The 18,041-nt window shown below is 42.2% G+C and overlaps 1 protein-coding gene across 1 annotated transcript in view; it reads left to right on the forward strand.

The window, feature by feature from the left end:
- The first annotated feature begins 212 nt into the window (after positions 1 to 212).
- The window catches only part of MOXD1 (monooxygenase DBH like 1), a 50,830-nt gene continuing 33,001 nt past the window's right edge, over positions 213 to 18,041 (forward strand). Inside the window, exons 1-4 of the mRNA XM_031610586.2 lie at positions 213 to 502; positions 12,519 to 12,665; positions 14,304 to 14,471; positions 14,591 to 14,674. Of these exons, the coding sequence (XP_031466446.2) occupies positions 245 to 502; positions 12,519 to 12,665; positions 14,304 to 14,471; positions 14,591 to 14,674 (657 nt within the window). The 5' untranslated portion in view covers positions 213 to 244. The remainder of the gene's footprint in view (positions 503 to 12,518; positions 12,666 to 14,303; positions 14,472 to 14,590; positions 14,675 to 18,041) is intronic.

Raw genomic sequence — 18,041 nt, forward strand, 5'->3', positions numbered from 1 at the left:
GAGGGCCGACGCAACCCCCCGGCGCTGCGCCGTACCACCGAACAAACCCACCCTCCGTCGTCGGCGCGCGGCCGCAGGTGCTGCCGGCGGGGCGGGAGCGGACAAAGCGGCGGCGGCGGGGCGCTACCCCGACGGGGCCGGCCCGCGGTTGGGCGGGGTGACCGCCCCATCCCTCCTCCGCGCTGCCGGGCGCGCACGCTCCCACGCGCGCCTAGTGCCACGCGCGGCGCTGCGCGGCGGGAGGATGCGGCCGCTGCGCCTCTGGGCGCTGCTGTTGGGCGCGCTGCTGGGCGCCGCCGCGGCGCTGAGCTACCCGCACGTCGCGGTGCTGGACGGCGCGGCCGCCTACCGCCTGCTGTGGAGCCGCCGCGGCAGCGCGCTCGCCTTCCGCCTGGAGGTGCGCACCCGCGGCTACGTGGGCTTCGGGCTCTCGGCCGGCGGCGGCATGGCTTCGGCCGACATCGTGGTGGGGGGCGTGGAGGGCGGGCAGCCCTACCTGCAGGTAAGGACCCGCATCCCGCGCGCTTTGTCTGGCGGCCGTCCCCGCTCCCCTTTCTCCCTGCGTTGACGTCCCCCTTCCCCCGCCCGGCTTCTTCTACCTCCGCACCGCTCCTTCCTCCCGGCCCTTCGGTTTTTCCCGTTGTTGCGCGCCTCTCCCCTCCTTTCGGTCCGCTCCCCGCCAACCTTCCTTCCAAACTTCTGCACGGGTGTTGTCAGAGGTGTCGGGTTTCCTTCATCCCAAAGCGCCTCAGCCTTCGCCTGTCGCCTTGGGCGCTCTTTCCGCGGGTGCTGCGAGCCTGGACCCGGACGGGACGGGAGCGGTTGCCCCGAGCGGAGCCCGTCGGGGCGGCCGAACCGCCGGCCCGGCTCCGTCCCTGTGACCGCTGACACGGGCGGACGGTCCCGCTGCCCTCCCGGGCTGCTCAACGACTTCTCCGCCGTATTCCTCTCCTCCTCACCTGGTGGTGTTCTGCCCTCGTTACTGAAAAGGGCTCACAGGTGACTGCTGGAACTCACCGCTTACCCTTTGGTAAAACGAGCTCGCGGGAGCCCAACCCTACGGGCGTAATTCTCTGGGTATTTTTCAGCGTTGTCTACCTATTACCGTGGCTAGGACAAGCGTGCGGGACAGCGGCTCACCCGCTCCTGGAGGTGTCAGTGGGGGGATGGGAGCCTTTGGTCCTCTCCCAGCGCCCCGAGCCCCATCCTGGGAGCTGCGAGGGGCCGGGCAGCGGGATCGGCTGCGTGGGAGCTGGGCTCGGCGTGGCGGCTTGTCACCCCTAATGACAGCTCGCTGAGATTGAATCCCACTCTGCTCCTATTGTTAAGAGGACAGGCTGGGACCTATGTTAGAGCACTGAAACTGCGCTTCTATTTCAAGAGTTTTTTTGTGTGTGTTTCTTTCTTTCTTTCTTTTTTCTCAACAGCATGGATTTTTACTAACTTTTCCCAATGAAGAAACGAAATGCTCCGTAACCTCTCTCTGCTGTTTGTCAAGGTTTTATGAAATCAAACCTTTTCTAGAAAAAAGGGTGCCTTTTTAGTATAAATATGTATATATATTCCTTATTAGTTTGCTATATCAAGTTTAGGCAAATATTTGTCTTATTTAAGTTCAAAGTTTTTCATAGTAATTCTTCTCATATTTCAAAGTGAAGATCGATTTTTTTTTTTAACTTTTTTTTTTTTTTTTTTTTTTTTTTTTGGAAAACCTCAGTCTAAATAAAACACCAATAATAAAACCCCCATTCTGGCCGGTGAGCAGCGCAGCTCTCAGAGGTGCAGGGTGTGCGCTCACCGGAGCCCTGCATCGCAGCACATGCACCTATTTAAAGAAACCCAGACTTTCTGTCTGGCTGATTCATGGATGTGTTCATGTAAGGCAAGCCTTGTGGAGAGGCATCCAGAGCTGATGTAAAGGCACCCAGTGATGGAGAATCCATCACTTTTCTTGGTAGCGCACAGCAATGGTGAAACTTTGCTGTTCCTTATTTGCAGTATGCATTTGGCTGGGCCCAAATTCCAGCTATGTAATTTCTCTATTAGATTTAAAAGCCTACTCCCCAAATCCTGCCCCCATAAAGTTATTTATATGCTGTAATCAGGTCACTCCTCAATTTTCTTTTACATAAAATAAATAGATGCAGTTCTGTAAGTATTCCACTGCACGAGTCGGCTTATAAGCAGGAGGGAGACTGACTTTTGACGCTTTCCAACAGTGCTAGGACAAGGGTGGTTGCTTTAAATTAAAAGATTTAGATTAGATGTTAGGAGGCAATGCTTTACTCATGGTGGTGAGGCAGTGGCACAGCTGCCCAGAGAGCTGTGGATGCCCCATCCCTGGAGGTCAGGTTGGATGGGCCCTGGGCAGCCTGAGCTGGTGAGGGCAGCCCTGCCCATGGCACAGGGTTGGGGCTGGTTGGGAGCTGAGTTCCATTCCTTCCCAAGCCATTCTATGCTTCTATGATTCTGTGGCATTTTTTCCAGCACTCAAAACAACTCTGTGGCTCTTTTCAGCACCCCTCTCGGGCTTTCAGCATCTTTAAAAGTGTTTCTGTGCATTCTTCTGCCAAAGATTTAATTTACTGTCACCACATGACAAATAGAACAGAAAGAGGAAAGGAAGGACTGCAGCAATTGCCTCCTGTCACGGAACAGCTGATATTTGTTCTGAAACACTAATTTAACATCTGCTAGGCAAAGTGCTATGAGTTATTATGTTACGCTCTTGAGCAGATAAAGTGTAGAATAAATCCGTTCTATTCCTGAAGCTTGCTGGTAACCTGTGGCTTTCACCATCCTCAGTTTTTCAGTGCTAGGCAGTAAGGTTTATTGGTAAAGTGAGACGAGGTCTTTTAAGACAGGCAGACTGCTAAAACATTTCTGTGCTTGCCCTGGAAGAAGGAAGGGTGAGACATGAAGAGGATGGAGCAACCCCCTGAAGGAACAAAATACGTCTGCAGTGTTTTCTGGACAGGCGTCACAGACTGATACAAAATGAGTACCTTGTTCTAGAGCCCTACTTCAGTAACGTCTAACTCTTCCCTTTACTGGTCACAGAGTTAACATTTTAAAAGCACTTTATTAGTTGCATATCATCATTGTTTTCATTATTTACTATGAGAAGGAATTTCTCATAGATAATGGCCTCGGGAGTACGTAGGTTTGTACCTAGCTGCACTCCATGAAATATGTGCACTGTAAATGAAAGAACTTACCTTTTGGTTTCAGAAATATGTTTTTAATCCGTGATCATCTGTTGGGAAATGTGCATCGTGGTCTAAACTCTTAGGAGGGTTATTTTTTTATTTCTTTGAACATTCTGAGATGCTTGTTAATGGCCTGATTTTCAGAAGCCCTTCTGAAACACCTTTACAGCCTTTCAAGCAAGCATTAACGTGCTGCTCTGAGGAGAACTAAACCTCTTCTCCCCAGTTCCCTTAAATTCTCTCTTCTCCTTTCAAAATAGGAAGTGTTCTTGGGGGGGAAGAGTCCTCTCCTGGGAGCAAGCAAGCAAATGCAGTCAGACTGCAGCCCTTAGCAGAGCGATGGCAGGTGCTGCCCACTTTGTGAAGTGGTGCACTGAGGTAGAAGGAGAATTCCAGAGAGCTTTCGGAGAGAAAATGTTTTCTCACAGCAAGTTGGTGCCATTCCCACCATCAGCGGGCTGTGCCTTTCCTTCAGATAATTGGATGACTGAAAGTCCTGGAGATCTGAGATGGGATTTTTTCTTGTTTTTTTTATATGTTTGGTGAGCTTTATATGTTAGGTGCAAGGCTTACCTGTTTTGTTTTGCTTTTCCATTTTGGAGCTGTATGTATGGATTAGGAGGTCTGGGATAATGAGTAAAGAGCAGAAAGATTTGAAAGACTTCACTTTTCTCTAAATATATCGAGGTAGGAAGTGGTACAAGCACCAGAGTGGCTTTTTGAAGAACTTCTGAACGATACATAAATTATACTTCGATTATCTCAGCCTTTCTGAAGTTTGGTATTTGGGATAGGAACACAGACTTACTTTGGGAAAGTGTAGAGAATACAGCATGCATGTGTGCATACATCCGTAGCAGTGGTGTATTTTGAGGGAGCTGTCTGTAATGAGTGTAAGGAGGAAAAGAGGGAGGTGGAGGAGTGAATTGCCAGAGCACATTGCCAAGAGCCTTGTGCTGTGTGGCTGAGGGTTATGCAGGTTTGGGGCGAACATAATGAGAAGAAGTAGAAGGTACCAATGGGATCTGGTGTCAGACAGCCATGACTTGCCTTTATCTCTGCCAGATGGGGGTTGGTTTGGGTGTGCAGTTTGTACTCTGCAAAAGTTTTCCTGCAGTATGGCTGTGGCCACTTGCAGCGTGTGCTGCTCTTCATGAATGTTTTTGGGACAGCTTCAGCTATTGCATCGAGTGTTCCTTCCTTCTTCTATGTCTATTTTTTTTTTTTTTAATGGCCTTTGTGCTTATGAATTGACACAGCATGCATTTTCATCGCCATGCCTTTTCCTTGGTCTCCACCCCTGTCTGGAATTGTGCATCCCCACCCACAGCACGTAGCTGCAGAGAGCCCCATTTTGGGGCGAGTAATCCTCCTTGATGAATGGCTATTTTGTGCAAGTTACACAAGAGAGTGGCATTGTTGGAGTCTTCTGTTGAACTTGCACAAAAATAGTCCCTCCTCAGGGTGAATAGGGACTGTGTGTCACTAAGAAGTACTTTATTATTCATTACGGCCCCGCTTGTTAACCATCACCCGAACTAAAGAATATCTGTTATCAAATGTATCCCATGGAGTTAGCTTAATTGCTCGTAGGGAAGTACTTGGAAGAGGTTTTAAAGGACAGAAAACAGCATTCTCTGTACTTAACGATATGCTGCTTTTAAGTGCACTCATGCCAGCGGCAACAAAAGAAGTGTTTAGAAAACAACTTGAAAGGCACCAAAAGAGAGATGCAAAGCGAGTGCCACGCTGACATATCTCAGTCGGCGCTTTGTTGGAGGTATTTCAAGCCTTCGGGCATTGTGGCGAGATTTCCCGATGACTAATGAGTCCTCTTGGCCTCGGTGCGGGGCTCAAAGGGACGCGGTACGGACGTCCCCTCGGGCCGGGCGCTTTGTGCTGCCCTTCGGAGGGACGGTGGGGAGGACAGGGCAGCGACAACCGGAGAAGCAAAAGATGGGGAGCTCCCGTCTTTGGCAAGGGTCGGGGGTCTGGTTCGCAAGTTGTTTTTTTTCTGGTGCTTGTGATATTTTCGCTTTCAGTTAGGATTTTGGCAACGCCGAGAAAGTTAACTTTTCCACTAGAGAAAGTGTCAGAGCTTCACAGCCTGGGCTGGATGGAAATGCAGCCACCGTGAGCGATGTGAGGGCTTAAAGTAACAGGGGAATGGTTTCGTTCTCCTTATAAGCAAATATCTTAGAAGCAGGAGAAGGACTAGGAGAGATGTTATGTGGCACAGATAGCAACTTTGGGAACAAGTATTGTTAATAGTTGTGCTCCAAAATCCCTGCAGTGTTTAGAAAACTTCTAATAATTGAAGCAATTAAAGTAATTAAAACAAGAAAAATTGTGCTGTTTGAATGAGCTCCTGTATAAGGAATGTTCCTTGTGATAAAGTGCAGTTGTGAGATTGGATCGTGCAGTATCTCCTAGTTACAGGCTTTCTTCCCCTTAAAACACATAGCTACAAGTTTAGTCTAGTCTGTTTGTGTAAGGATAGTCTTTAATCTAGCTCTATAACTTCTGATACAACTGGAAAAACACTTCTAAAATCAAAAATTATTGTAATAATGTCCCAGGGTCCTTGGGACTCCTCTGCAAAGTCAAATTCTCCGTGCTGATAAGCGTTGCCAACTTTGCAACTGCTAATGCTTCTTACACCTGTGTGTGTCAAGCTGGAGAGCTTACGATGCTTCAGTGTTTTTCATTTGTGTGTACAAAATTATGTTTTTGCATCCCCCAGGAGAGCCACAGGAACCAGGAAGTGTCACCACAGAGTGTAGGCTGCTGGGGAGCAGCTCTGGGCAGACACAAGAATCAGATACAAGAAATACACCCAAGCATGTTCAAATGACTTACAGCTTGAGGAACAAAGATGTGTCTCTCAGTAAAGAATTGTTTCATCTGTAAAAAATGCCTTATTTTTTCAAAGACAATGTAGGTACGTGTACACACAGATGTGGTATCTGTGCAAATACACAAGTGGAAAATGGGAATCTTTGTGTATCTGTGTGTGCATTTCAAAACAGATGCACCCCAGTTATTTGTTATAGATAAAAATGCTCAGTCCTTGTTAAAGTTAGTAGTATAGTTGCACTAAACACATTGCCACGCTGACTCCAGTGTAACTCAGCCAGTCGATGCTGCTTCCATGTGACAGGGAGCTGGGCTTCTCAGCAGGCAGTGAATCATCTCATACTCATCTGGTGAGTAGGATAAAAAAAAAAAACAACAAAAAACCATGACAGCAACAAAAAAAACCCAATCAATCAGTAACTTAACTAGGAGCAGTTGGTTCTTAGGGCTGTGGCTGAACTTGCTGATCCCACTTACTTTAGGAACTTCTTGCAACTGATTGATTGCTGCCACCATACCTTTTGCTGAGGATATTTTTCCATTTGCAGACCAATCCCAAAATCAGATCAGTCAACTGGAATGCTCTGAAGGTGTTCTTATATTCTTATTTAAAGCAGTGATGCTTTCAGAGTCCCACTTTGTGTTAGTTTTCTGTAGGTGGGCTCTGCTTTTCCCTGACATGGGAGTATGGTAGGATCTTTGCCTTAAACTTAAGCTGAAATTTACTTGAGGTTGAGAAAAGGTTGGTTTTCTTATTTGTAAACTTATGCTCTGTTTGCTTCTTGCCAAATACAATGTAAAAACAGCTTTTTAAAATATATTTTTTGGTGGTTATATCCAGTGTGTGCTGGAACCACAAGCAGCAGGATTCCATTTGAATTAAATGCAACAATAAAAAAGAGAAATGCTAACCACAGCTATTCTTCTGGAAACCCAGAGAGGCATAGCTTGGTGCTGATTTCATTCAGAAGTTTTGGTCGATTCTTTTGCATCCTGTAGCAATTTATCCATCCTATTTAGACTAAGATAGATCTTCTCCTACATCAACTCTTTTCTTGGTTGCAGCTTCCCAATTTCTTTGCCATACTCTTCAACCCTGCTCTTAGACACAGGTTTGGACACTCTGGGAATGTTCAAAACTCTGTGGGTTGGCTGTAGACCATAGGTTGGGACTGGTTGAGACTTAGCTCATTTTTCCCCCATTTCCCCTTCCTGGTTTGTCCCTTGGCTTGCTTCTGGCTGTTCCCACAGCCAGGATGGTCGGGAGCTCCTGGCTGAAGGGCAGCTCACAGAGATCCCAGAGACAGAGCTGTGCCAGAGCCCAGCTGCAGGTGATGGGGCCACAGCCTGGGAGCTGTTGGTGGCTCCTTTAGGTTGAAAGGTGCTGTATATAATTTAGCATGGGAAATGGATACCATAAACAAAATGAGCTTGTACATTGTAAAAATGTGGGGAGGGAGCCTTATAAACACCTGTTCAAGTATGCGATGACAGCTGGTAGTGCTTTTCTCGTGAGGCTTCCTTCTGCAGCTGTGCTTACATTCTCTGAGGATAAAAAAGCCCAGTTGCGCCTATTTTTTACATCCTTGAGAAATTACCCTGTCTTTTGCTGAGCAGCAAACAGAAACCATCTATGCCACAAAACATTTTCCTAAGAAAGTGAGCGGTTCATAGGATTTGAAAACTGTGTGATGTGATCAGCCACGCTTCTGGAAAACAGCAAACAGTGTGCAATAGCAGGAAGGTTTCTCTTTTCAATCTGTTGATTCAACTCCTAGGTGGCATTAGGGATGATTGCACAACATAGCCCAGAGTTCTAAATGCCAGTTTATGCAATAGAATCAATAGGAGTGCAAAAACTGTAAATGCATCTAATGTAAATGTAAGTAAATTTTTTAAGCAACACTTTGTTATTATGTAGCATGACAACACTGTCAAATCTTTGTTTTAAACAATAACCAAAATAAGATGTTCGTGTCAGAAAATTAGACATTTCTCCCTTATCTTCTCTCTGTAACTACTGACACTTCTGTCAAGTTCATGTAAAACTTAGCAACTTTATCTTCATTTAACCATATAACATATATTTTGTGTGTATGTAAGAAGCTGAAGGATCTGAATTCAAGGGCAAAATCAGTAAATAAATCACGTTTTCAGGTTCTTGCAAAGTATTTAATAAATTCAGTATTAAGGAGTTGATAGTTACTGCAGATCTGTGCTGGAACTCCATGAAATTCAGAATATCTTGCACCAGTATAATCCTGCCTACGAACACCTGGATAATTTTCAGCAGAAGGAATAAAAAATAGTGTATATTATGCCCTGCCAATAGGATGAGTTTCAACAAGGCCAAATACCGGGTCCTGCACTTTAGCCACAACAACCCCAGGCAACACTACAGGACTGGGGCATTGTGGCTGGAAGACTGCCTGGAGAAAATGGATCTAGGGGTATTGATTGATGCTTGGCTGAACATGAGCCAGCAGTGTGCCCGGGTGGCCAAGAAGGCCAATGGCATCCTGGCTTGCATCAGAAACGGTGTTGCCAGTTGTCCAGTTTTGGGCCCCTTGCTGCAAGAAAAACATTGAGGCCATGGAGCGGGTTCATAGAAGAGTGATGGAGCTGGTGAGGGGTCTGGAGCACAGGCCTTAGGAGGAGGCTGAAGGAGCAGGGATTGTTCAGTCTGGAGAAGAGGACGCTCAGAGGAGACCTTATTTCTCTCTATAACTACCTGAAGGGAGGTTGTAGTGAGCTGGGGGTCGGCCTCTTCTCTCATGTAACTGGTGATAGGACTAGAAGGAATGGCTTCAAACTGCGCCAGGGGAGATTTAGGCTGGACGTTAGGAAATACTACTTCTCTGAAAGAGTGGTCAGGCACTGAAATGGGCTGCCCAGGGTGGTGGTGGAGTCACCGACTCTGGAGGTGTTCAAGGATTTTGTGTTGAGGGACATGGTTTAGTGAGTACTGTTGGTGATAGGTGGATGGTTGGACTGCATGATCTTGTAGGTCTTTTCCAACCTTGGTGATTCTGTGATATTTAGATGCCCTCCATGCTGCTGAAGCCCAGACATCCCCTGTTTAACTTTTGGTGGGTCCTCTGTGCTGTCCCTAGGCTTTGTAAATGACATTCAAAGCCTACAGAGGTACCCAGCTTTCTCCTAACAAAGATCTGAGTGGAGCGCAGGCTGCCCAAATATGGTATTTTAGTTGGATTTGTACCACAGGAACAGAAATTTCCCTTATCACTTTTTTTTCCCTCTGAAAAGGAACATCTCTAAAGACGCATCTTTATATGTCCATAATATCTGTGATGGTACTGACCCAAATTAGTAGGGATTTAAGGGAGCTTAACTGTGTTACAAGAAAGTTACCTGAAGTTTATGTGTCTTCCATACTGGTGCCTGAAAATATTTCTTTAAAAATAATGTGCTTTACATAGGTTTAGCTTAGTGAGCATGAGGAAAGATGAGTGAAACTTCCAACCACTTCTTGTTACTTTTCCTTTTTTGATAATGTTCTGTCGTTTTTGCACAAACATCTATGTGTTTCTTAAGGGCTTTTCAGCTCAGATGGATAAATTGACCAAAACTTGTGTAGTTCGACTTAAAATCTGTTTTGTGAACAGAAGGAGATCAGAATGTTTCCTTGATGACGTGTCCTTCATTTGTTCTCAATTTGGCAAACAAACTGTTTTCATGTCAGAGGTTAAGCAGTCTAATCCTGAGCTGTTCAGAAATGTTCTTGCTAGATCATTTGATTTTATTTTTTGTGATGAACACCTGGATAATTTTCAGCAGAAGGAATAAAAAATAGTGATAGAGGCAGTTGGTAACTTGTAAACAGCTTCTGGGAAATGTATTCACGCTTTATTCCTCTAGTGCAGTCTGATTGCACTCAGTGGATTTGTAGGACTTGGGAGACAAAGGATACCTCTAGCTTCTCAGGAACTACGTGAATTTGCTTCCCAGGTATTCTCAGCACCCTGACATTTGAGGGATGTTTCATGAGGCCGTGTATCAGGCAGAGGAGCAAGCAGAGCCAGCGACTTCATTACTCTGCAGAAATTTTCACATGGGAAAGATTAGCATTAGTCGGTCAGATTAAGATCTGCCCGCAGGATGCTCTTGGGCAAATCAGGGAGTGAGGTGCTGCTGGGGGCTGGTGGTGGGCAGGCAGCGAGCCCCTGGTATTGCAGGGCCTGGAAGCCCCTTCCCCAGGGCACAGGGTGAGCCCACAGCAACACAGCTGGGCAACGCTGTCACGCAAGTGAACAAAGAGTTCCACCAACAGTCACTGTATCAAGGCATAGCCAAGTGACCCTTCTTTACATCACTTCTTCCAGTTCTTCTTGCCCACTCCCTGCAGGCTCATAGAAGTTAGGGCTGTTCTACACATGGTTTTGATACTTGCAGATCACCCTGAAGATATTGGAGCGCACACACCTGTTTTGGGTTTTCATTTCTGAACCGTCCTTCCCAGCCGTTTCAGGCAAAGTCTCCCAACCTACTCCCATGAGGAAAAGCTTCTCTTACATTTCTGTTCTGCAGTACTTCACTATCTGGTTGCTTATTCTAATACAAGGATGCTTTCCTCCAATTTAATGTAACATCTCAAAAAAGATACCACACTTTGGTAAAAGTTGATGGTCACAAGGTTGCACTTCTAGTTCAGAGAGGCATTTACTATTTTTAAGATGAAAATAGATGTTCTACTTATATAAAGATGTTTTCAGAGGAGGGATGGTATTTTGTAAAGACATACTGTGTCTCTGTCCAAGCTCCATTGTAGAGGTGAAGTGGAGCACTTTGTTCCCACAAAATATCCACCTTCGAGTACCACCCTGGAACAGGTCCAGTATTTCCATCTGGAAAAGGAAATCCAAAGTTCTTTCTATGAACAAACATAGCTCATCACTACTCTTTCTTTCAGCACATAGCTTCACCTCTCATGCCTCCCTTTTGCTGTTTTTGATGGTAGTTTTCCCAGGTATGTGTTCCTTCATGCAAGTATTCATTCACTTCTAGTTGCAAAAAGTGCTGACAGGAAAAGCATTACTCTTTTCAGTACCTTTAAAATTTAGATTTGTTTTGGAAGTGTAAAAATCAGAACTGTTTCAGTAGTTTTGGCAAGACAGAATGTTTTTATGCTGATATAAATGCTCTGTGTTTACCCTTTTCTTCTTTGAAATTGTGTCACGACTGAGATAATTTCATGATTTTCATCATCCAAAATAATGTATCTTAATGAGGTGTTTGAGCATACAGTTATTCTCACACCTGTAAAAGGTGTGCTTCTGGTCTCTTGTACACAGAAAGATTTCTTGACTGCGATTCAGTTCAAGGTCATAACTCCCAATTGATCCTTTTGTGAATTAAAATGATGTCATCCACTGTTACCAGTGTCACAATATTTGAACATAACATTTTGTGATTTTTCAGCTTTGTTGCCTCTACTTGAGCAAATGGATATGAAAACTAGAAGCTCCTCTAAAATTAAATGGAGGTTCAAGTAGCTGCAGAGGTAAATGCCTTCAAAAAACAGGTGTTGGTGTGTTTTGCTAACGATGCAACACAATTCATGGTGTCCGCCAGTAACTACCTGCCATCAGGGAGGAAGGTGGCATGTTCTGGAAAAGAAAGGTGTCTAACCAAGCTTAGAGGCTGTGCTCTAGACTTGGCCGTGCAGAGCAGCACCTTCAAACCTCCTCTTACCCCAAGCAGTGAAGAAACAGCAAAAAACTGTGCCTTGTCATGGCAGTGGAACAGGCTGGAGGATAGGGAAGAGGATGACACTGGGACATGTCACAGCTGTGCGGTGTGGCAGGAATTTGGGGTGAGGAGGTTAATGACTTGGCACTGCTGCACCGTTCCTCCATTTCACTGTACTTCTGCTGAGCCAGGGATTGTCTTTCTGAGCATTGCTTCCAAGAGCAGCCACCCAACCCCAAACCACCAAACAAACCCCAAAACCCTCCAGGCAAATTCTGTGTGTGCCAAGTGCTGTTCCTTCTGGTTCAGCTGTAGGCTTCCTGGTTGTGATTGATTTTACTCTGGGAGATTTGCTGTTCATGGGGAAGGAAAAACAAACAAAAAGTTGGGAGAAAAGAGAAGGGCAATTTTGTTGGAGTATTAAGTGAACTTATTTCTCTCAGTAATTTCTACAAAATCCACAACATCCCAGTTATGATAATTTAGGACTAAGTACAACCTTTATTTCTGTAGCTATGTACAGGCAGTGTACAGTTAAAGTTGTTCAAACCATTTTTTTGAGCTGCTTGTTAAGGAGACCTGCTTTCCTTAAGATTTTTAATCAAAAATATGTTTAGTGTCGCCAAAACTGTGATCCTTCAGTGTTTTATATAAAGACAACGTTTAAGGGTATTCGCTATTTGAGTAAAAGGTTATTGCTTGAATATTAGATTTTAATACTGGCACACTTTTTATTTTCAACAGGATTATCATACAGATGAAAACAGAGTACTGAAAAAAGACCCACAACAGGATTATCACCTGGAATATGCCATGGAAAACAGTACTCACACCATACTGGCTTTTAGCAGAGAACTGCACACTTGTGATCCAAATGATAAGAGCATAACGGTGAGACGCTCTGCCTATATGTAAAGAGATGATATATTTAACACAGAAAGAGTGTATAGCTGGTTATGATGCTGGCTACTAAAATCCTAAGAGAAATTCTCTTAGAATACGTGCTTATTCAGCTCTCAATGCACTTTCCAAAGCATCTATTCTATCAAATTAGCCAGATAAAATACTTGTCTAGTTTTATTGAATTCTTATATTTTATTTTCAACTTTCTTTGTTCTTTCACTTCAGTGCATAATGTTCTCTAATAAGTCACACACCACGTGAACCCAAGAGTGAAACAGGTACCCTGGTGCCCTCAACTTCCATAAACCATGTTTGCAATCATTCAGGAGATGTCAGCTTGTGAAATACTTTTTAGGTCTTAGACTAATTTGTAAGTGATGTTAAAGCTGGACTTTTAGAAAAGTTTTGAACGTGTGTAGTTAGAATGTATTTTTTGTTTCATTTTCATGCTAAAAGTGAAGAGGTTGAATAATCTTGTGATACAGCTTTGTGATACAGCTCTTTCTATGCATGGTAAATACTTTTCATAGGAAATTATTCTATTGTCCTAGTGACTGCTGTGCTTTATAAGCATAATTTTAAATTATATGAAGTTGATTATTTTCATATTGGAAATGACAGGCTGTCGTGATTTGAAAGACTTTTCGTGCTTTGGGTTGTTTATTATTATTCATTTTGGAAGCATTGCAGTAGTAGTGCAATGATTGTCATTATCTGTGTTTTCACAATATATGCAATAACAACAGCATGAGCTAAAAGATAGAGCAAATGCACAGCTGTATAAACTGCCAGATTTCCATCTGTCGATGGTTCTGTGGTTTTTGCATCTGCTCCAAATTTTCTCAGCATAACTTAACTTTCTGAGACCCTTCAGCATTTATTATTTTGTCTCATTGGGTGATTACTGCAATCTGAGAATGATTTACAGAGAATTGATCTCCACTGTAGCTGCAAACTGATTTTTAAGATGTAAATCTGCTCTATAGCTGAATGTCTATCTTTCCTAGTGTATAGAGCCAGCAGTTCACAGAAGGTGCCCAGACCTTTACACGAGTGAGCCGGGAAGCTGTTTTGGGAGGACAGCTTCTGACCACAAATCAGATGAGCGCCATGTCTAGAAAAAATGTTCCATATGCTTAGTTGGTTGCCTCTAAATGAGGCTGTTCTGCTGTTTTCAGATATGATTCAAATTTGCCACGTTTATGAAGGAAGCTATGAAAGAGATTCAAATTTTGTAAATCCACATTTAACTCTGAATATAAGCATGATTAATTTTTGATAAAAATTTGTATCACGGAATCATAGAATATCCTGAGTTGGAAAAGACCCGTAAGGGTCATCAAGTCCATCTCTAAGATGATGTGTCAGCCCATGAGAGCTTGCTAACATACTTTCTCATCCTCAGAAGTACAAAGACAAAACCCACATACCTCTCAAATTCAAGAGTATGATTTATTAAATCATGAATTCAGTTAATTTTTTCTAAGTTCTTTGCAATTGTCTCAGTAGCTGTTTTCTTCTCATTATTGTTGTTCAAACACATCATATCTATCTTAGGAATTGTATGAACTATGCAAGAGCATATTGTTCCTATTCCTTACGTGTTTTTGTTTGTTTGTTTTCCAGGAGAGCACAGTGCGGGTAATATGGGCCTACCACCACAAAGACTTGGGAGAAGCAGGTCAGAATTACCATGGGTCTACCCGTGGTACTAAGAGTCTACGTTTACTGAACCCTGAGAAAGCAGAAGTCTCACCTGCCTCTTTGTCATACTTTGACCTGACCAACAAAGACGTAAGTTACTCTGTGTTTTGGGTTTGTGTGGGCTAAGGTGACAGCCCAACATCTGAGCTTACACAGCAGGACAGTATGACTTTTATAATATTGTTTTCTTGACCTTTTCATTAAGACAGGTACCCGTACCAGACAAGGATACAACATATTGGTGTCAAATGTTTAAGATCCCTGTACAACACGAGAAGCACCATGTGACAAAGGTGAGGGATTCTGACTGTTCTGAATCCAGGTTATATATTTGTAATTTTGTGTTTAGAGGAGTTCGGGTGAGAATGATGACTCTTCAGATTCAATAATTGATTGGTCTTTGAAAATTTGTTTCACCACTCGTGGGTTAAACAAGACCTCTTATATGTCTTAACAAACATGGGGAAAAAGTATATGTGTGCTTCCAGGACCTGATTCTGATGCATCCTAAAAATCAGCACATAGAGTGACAGAGATGCTTTCTTTCACTTTTTCATGTCCTCTCACCCTTAAGAAAATACTGTTGAAAGTTTTACCACTGTTCAAAAACGTGTTTGGCAAAAACATGTTTGTCTAAAAAGCTTGTTCCATCAAGTTGTTGCTATACATAAGAATGTTATGGATATCTTTTAAAGGAGAGTAATTTTAGATAAAAAAAAAATAAAATGCAGAATTTTGTTAAAATAAAGGGCCATGTTACATCATCTGAGCATTATCTTTGGGTATATAAAAGTCAAATATTAAAAAGAAAAAAGAAATGCATGTTATAGTTTATTCAAAAATTAACGTAAATGGTTCTCACATTCCTCCCAAGGAGCAATATATTAGAAACCTAATCGAGGAGCAACTTCTTATTCTTTAAGATTGCTTGAGATAGCACAGTGATATAAGTAATTAAAATAAACGTACAAGCCTTAAGGTGCTTTTTCTATTCATTCAACATTAATTGAATGATGTATAGACAGTAGCCTTAAAGTTGTTGCATATATATCAATAAGAGTCAAAATAATGAAGACAAGTGTTATTTTAGGCTTGCATGGGGAAAATGAAGAAGAAAAGACCATCTCAGAGGTGGATAGTGCAGTAGTGCATTTGTGTAACTAATTGTGTGAACCTGGCTGCTTAATCATGGCCCTCATTTTTATCTTTCTTTGAACTCATTAATGTATTCAATTTTATTATTTGTTACTGTCAGTCATGCTTCTCTAATGAATTGAGTAGAACTGAAGTTTCAATTTAACTCAGATAATTTGATGTGTGATCGTTAGCGTCTGTCTGAGAAGTAGTCATTCTGAAATATTGTGGGTTTCCTCAGTTTATCAGAATGAAAGTCAAAGTTTCCACCTTCAGATACATTAATTGCATTTGAAAGCTGTGACAGGTAGTTGCACAGATTGGTATAAATGAAAAACAAATTTTACTTGTAATCAGGTATATGTGATGTAAGTCCTAATTTTCTCCTCTCAAGTGAGAGAGCTTTGAAGTCAGAAGTATTGGAATCATGATTTCCATGTTATATTTGGTGGATTATATACATGCAAGCTGTTGTGTTAGTAAGTTTTCTGGAATTATTTATTATTTATATTTACTGAATGTATTTTTTAAATGTTTTTCCTGACTACACATTCATGCAGGCACTCTTTAAAAAAAAAACAACAATGCTTGAAGACAAAACATCCTTTTAATTCAGAGATGATAAATTAATTTTTAAGAAGAGTTTAATATTCTTTTACTATAATGTATAATGCACGTTATAATTTATAAGAATCACATTTTGAAATAAGCAATTTGTTTGTTTTAAAGTTAAAATGAGATTAGAATCCCCAGCAATTTTCCAACTACAGAAAAGCCAGCAGATTTGGTTAGAAAGAGAAGAATGATTATAGAAAAGAGAAGCATTAACATAGAAACACTTCAGATATTGAAAAGACAGCTTGTATTTTGTGACTTTATATATATACATATATATGAACATATATATAAATATATACATTTGTATATATAAACATATATATACATATATATGTAACTTCTGTAGATCTTAAACAAAAGGTTTTTGTGAAATTGTATTTATGTGCTCTTCCAATCTAATTAAACATTTCCTAAAGCCTACTGGTAGACTAAGGATTGGGCTTATGGGTGCTTACATTATCTGTGCAACAAAGATTGAATTTCACAAAGGAAAAGGCAGATGAATTATTTGACCCTAAATACCTAGGTAGATGCTGATTCTTGATTCCATTTTGTCTGTAATATCACTTTCATACACATCTACACATCTTATAGGCAAAAAAATGTTAAAATAGTACTAATTCATCTCTGATATAATTCAGTCTACAGAAGTCTTGTACAAGTGGCTTTAGCCATTTCTGTGCTCCATTATGATTTTGTGGAACACTCTGCAGTTCAGCTTTTGCTGAGCAATGCATGCCAGCAGCAGCTTATGTATAAATCTACTGGATTCTCAAATAGGTTTAACAACCACAATCAGACTTCTTTTTTTTTCATCTTGTTCAACTGCTCTCTCACTCCTTTTGTCTTGCAAATTTCTTTGTTTTCCATAGTAATGTATTTTTTGAAATGTCAGTTTCCTCAGGAAAGCACAAGACTTTAATGATGGCAAATATCTTAGGAAAAAGTTAGACTTTGCAGCCAGGGTAGAGGCTAAGACTTCAAGCCAAGAGGGCAGTTGTCTCTAGTTAATGAATACCAGATTCTGAATTAAAAAGTATTTTTAACTTCCCTTCTGCTGTTAGGCAGAATGTCTTCAAAGCATTTAAAAATATCTACGAGCTACTGGTATACTAGCTAGTTGAAGTGATGATTAGGAGCTTTTCAGGTGAAAATCTTCAGTTTTTTATTTCTCACTTTGGCATGGTTACTGTCATTAAACAATTGTGGAGATCATGAAACTGAATAGTAAAGCGTGTACCAGGAGGACAATGAAGGCACTCCAGGCAGAACCCATGAGAAACTTCTGGATACTGTGGATGCCAGGATCACATTGTTTTCCTCTTTTGTCCTTTTCCTCTTTCGTGCTTTTGGTGTTGATGTTCTTTATGTGGGGGGGGGGGAAGTGAAAAGAAAAAAAAAGCAAACACTGAGCAGAGTGACTCTGAGCAGTGAGAAGCTGTTCTGCAAATTTCCCAAAGTGCTGCCTTTGCTCTCTAGGGAGCTTTGGCACAGTCCTCTACCTGAGTGCTCACAGGGATGAACTATGATTGCATCAAAGGGCTTGGTGGAGTGGGTTTTGAAGGACTGGGCTTTCCTCTTAGCAGAAGATAAATAAATAACTAGCAGAATATCTCTAAATCAATAGAAAATAAATTATGTAAGTTCTTACATGTTTTCTTTCTCTACATAATATTCATGCTGCTTTCCAAGAACCTCGGGTAATGTGAAACAGAATATTTTCATTGACTGTTCTTGATCAAGCACTACATGACATGTAAATTCTGCAGGAGATAAGACTGTAATCTTACATTCATCTCATGAGGACGTGGCTGAGTAACTTCTTCTGCTGCATTTTCCAATGGAGAACAGCCTCAGTATGATAAAGGGGCACTCAGCCCGGTTTAGGATGGCTCTTTTAAATCTTTC

Source organism: Phasianus colchicus, chromosome 2 (genome assembly GCF_987193195.1).
Source record: "Phasianus colchicus chromosome 2, bPhaCol1.hap1.1, whole genome shotgun sequence".
Taxonomy (NCBI): Eukaryota; Metazoa; Chordata; class Aves; order Galliformes; family Phasianidae; genus Phasianus; species Phasianus colchicus.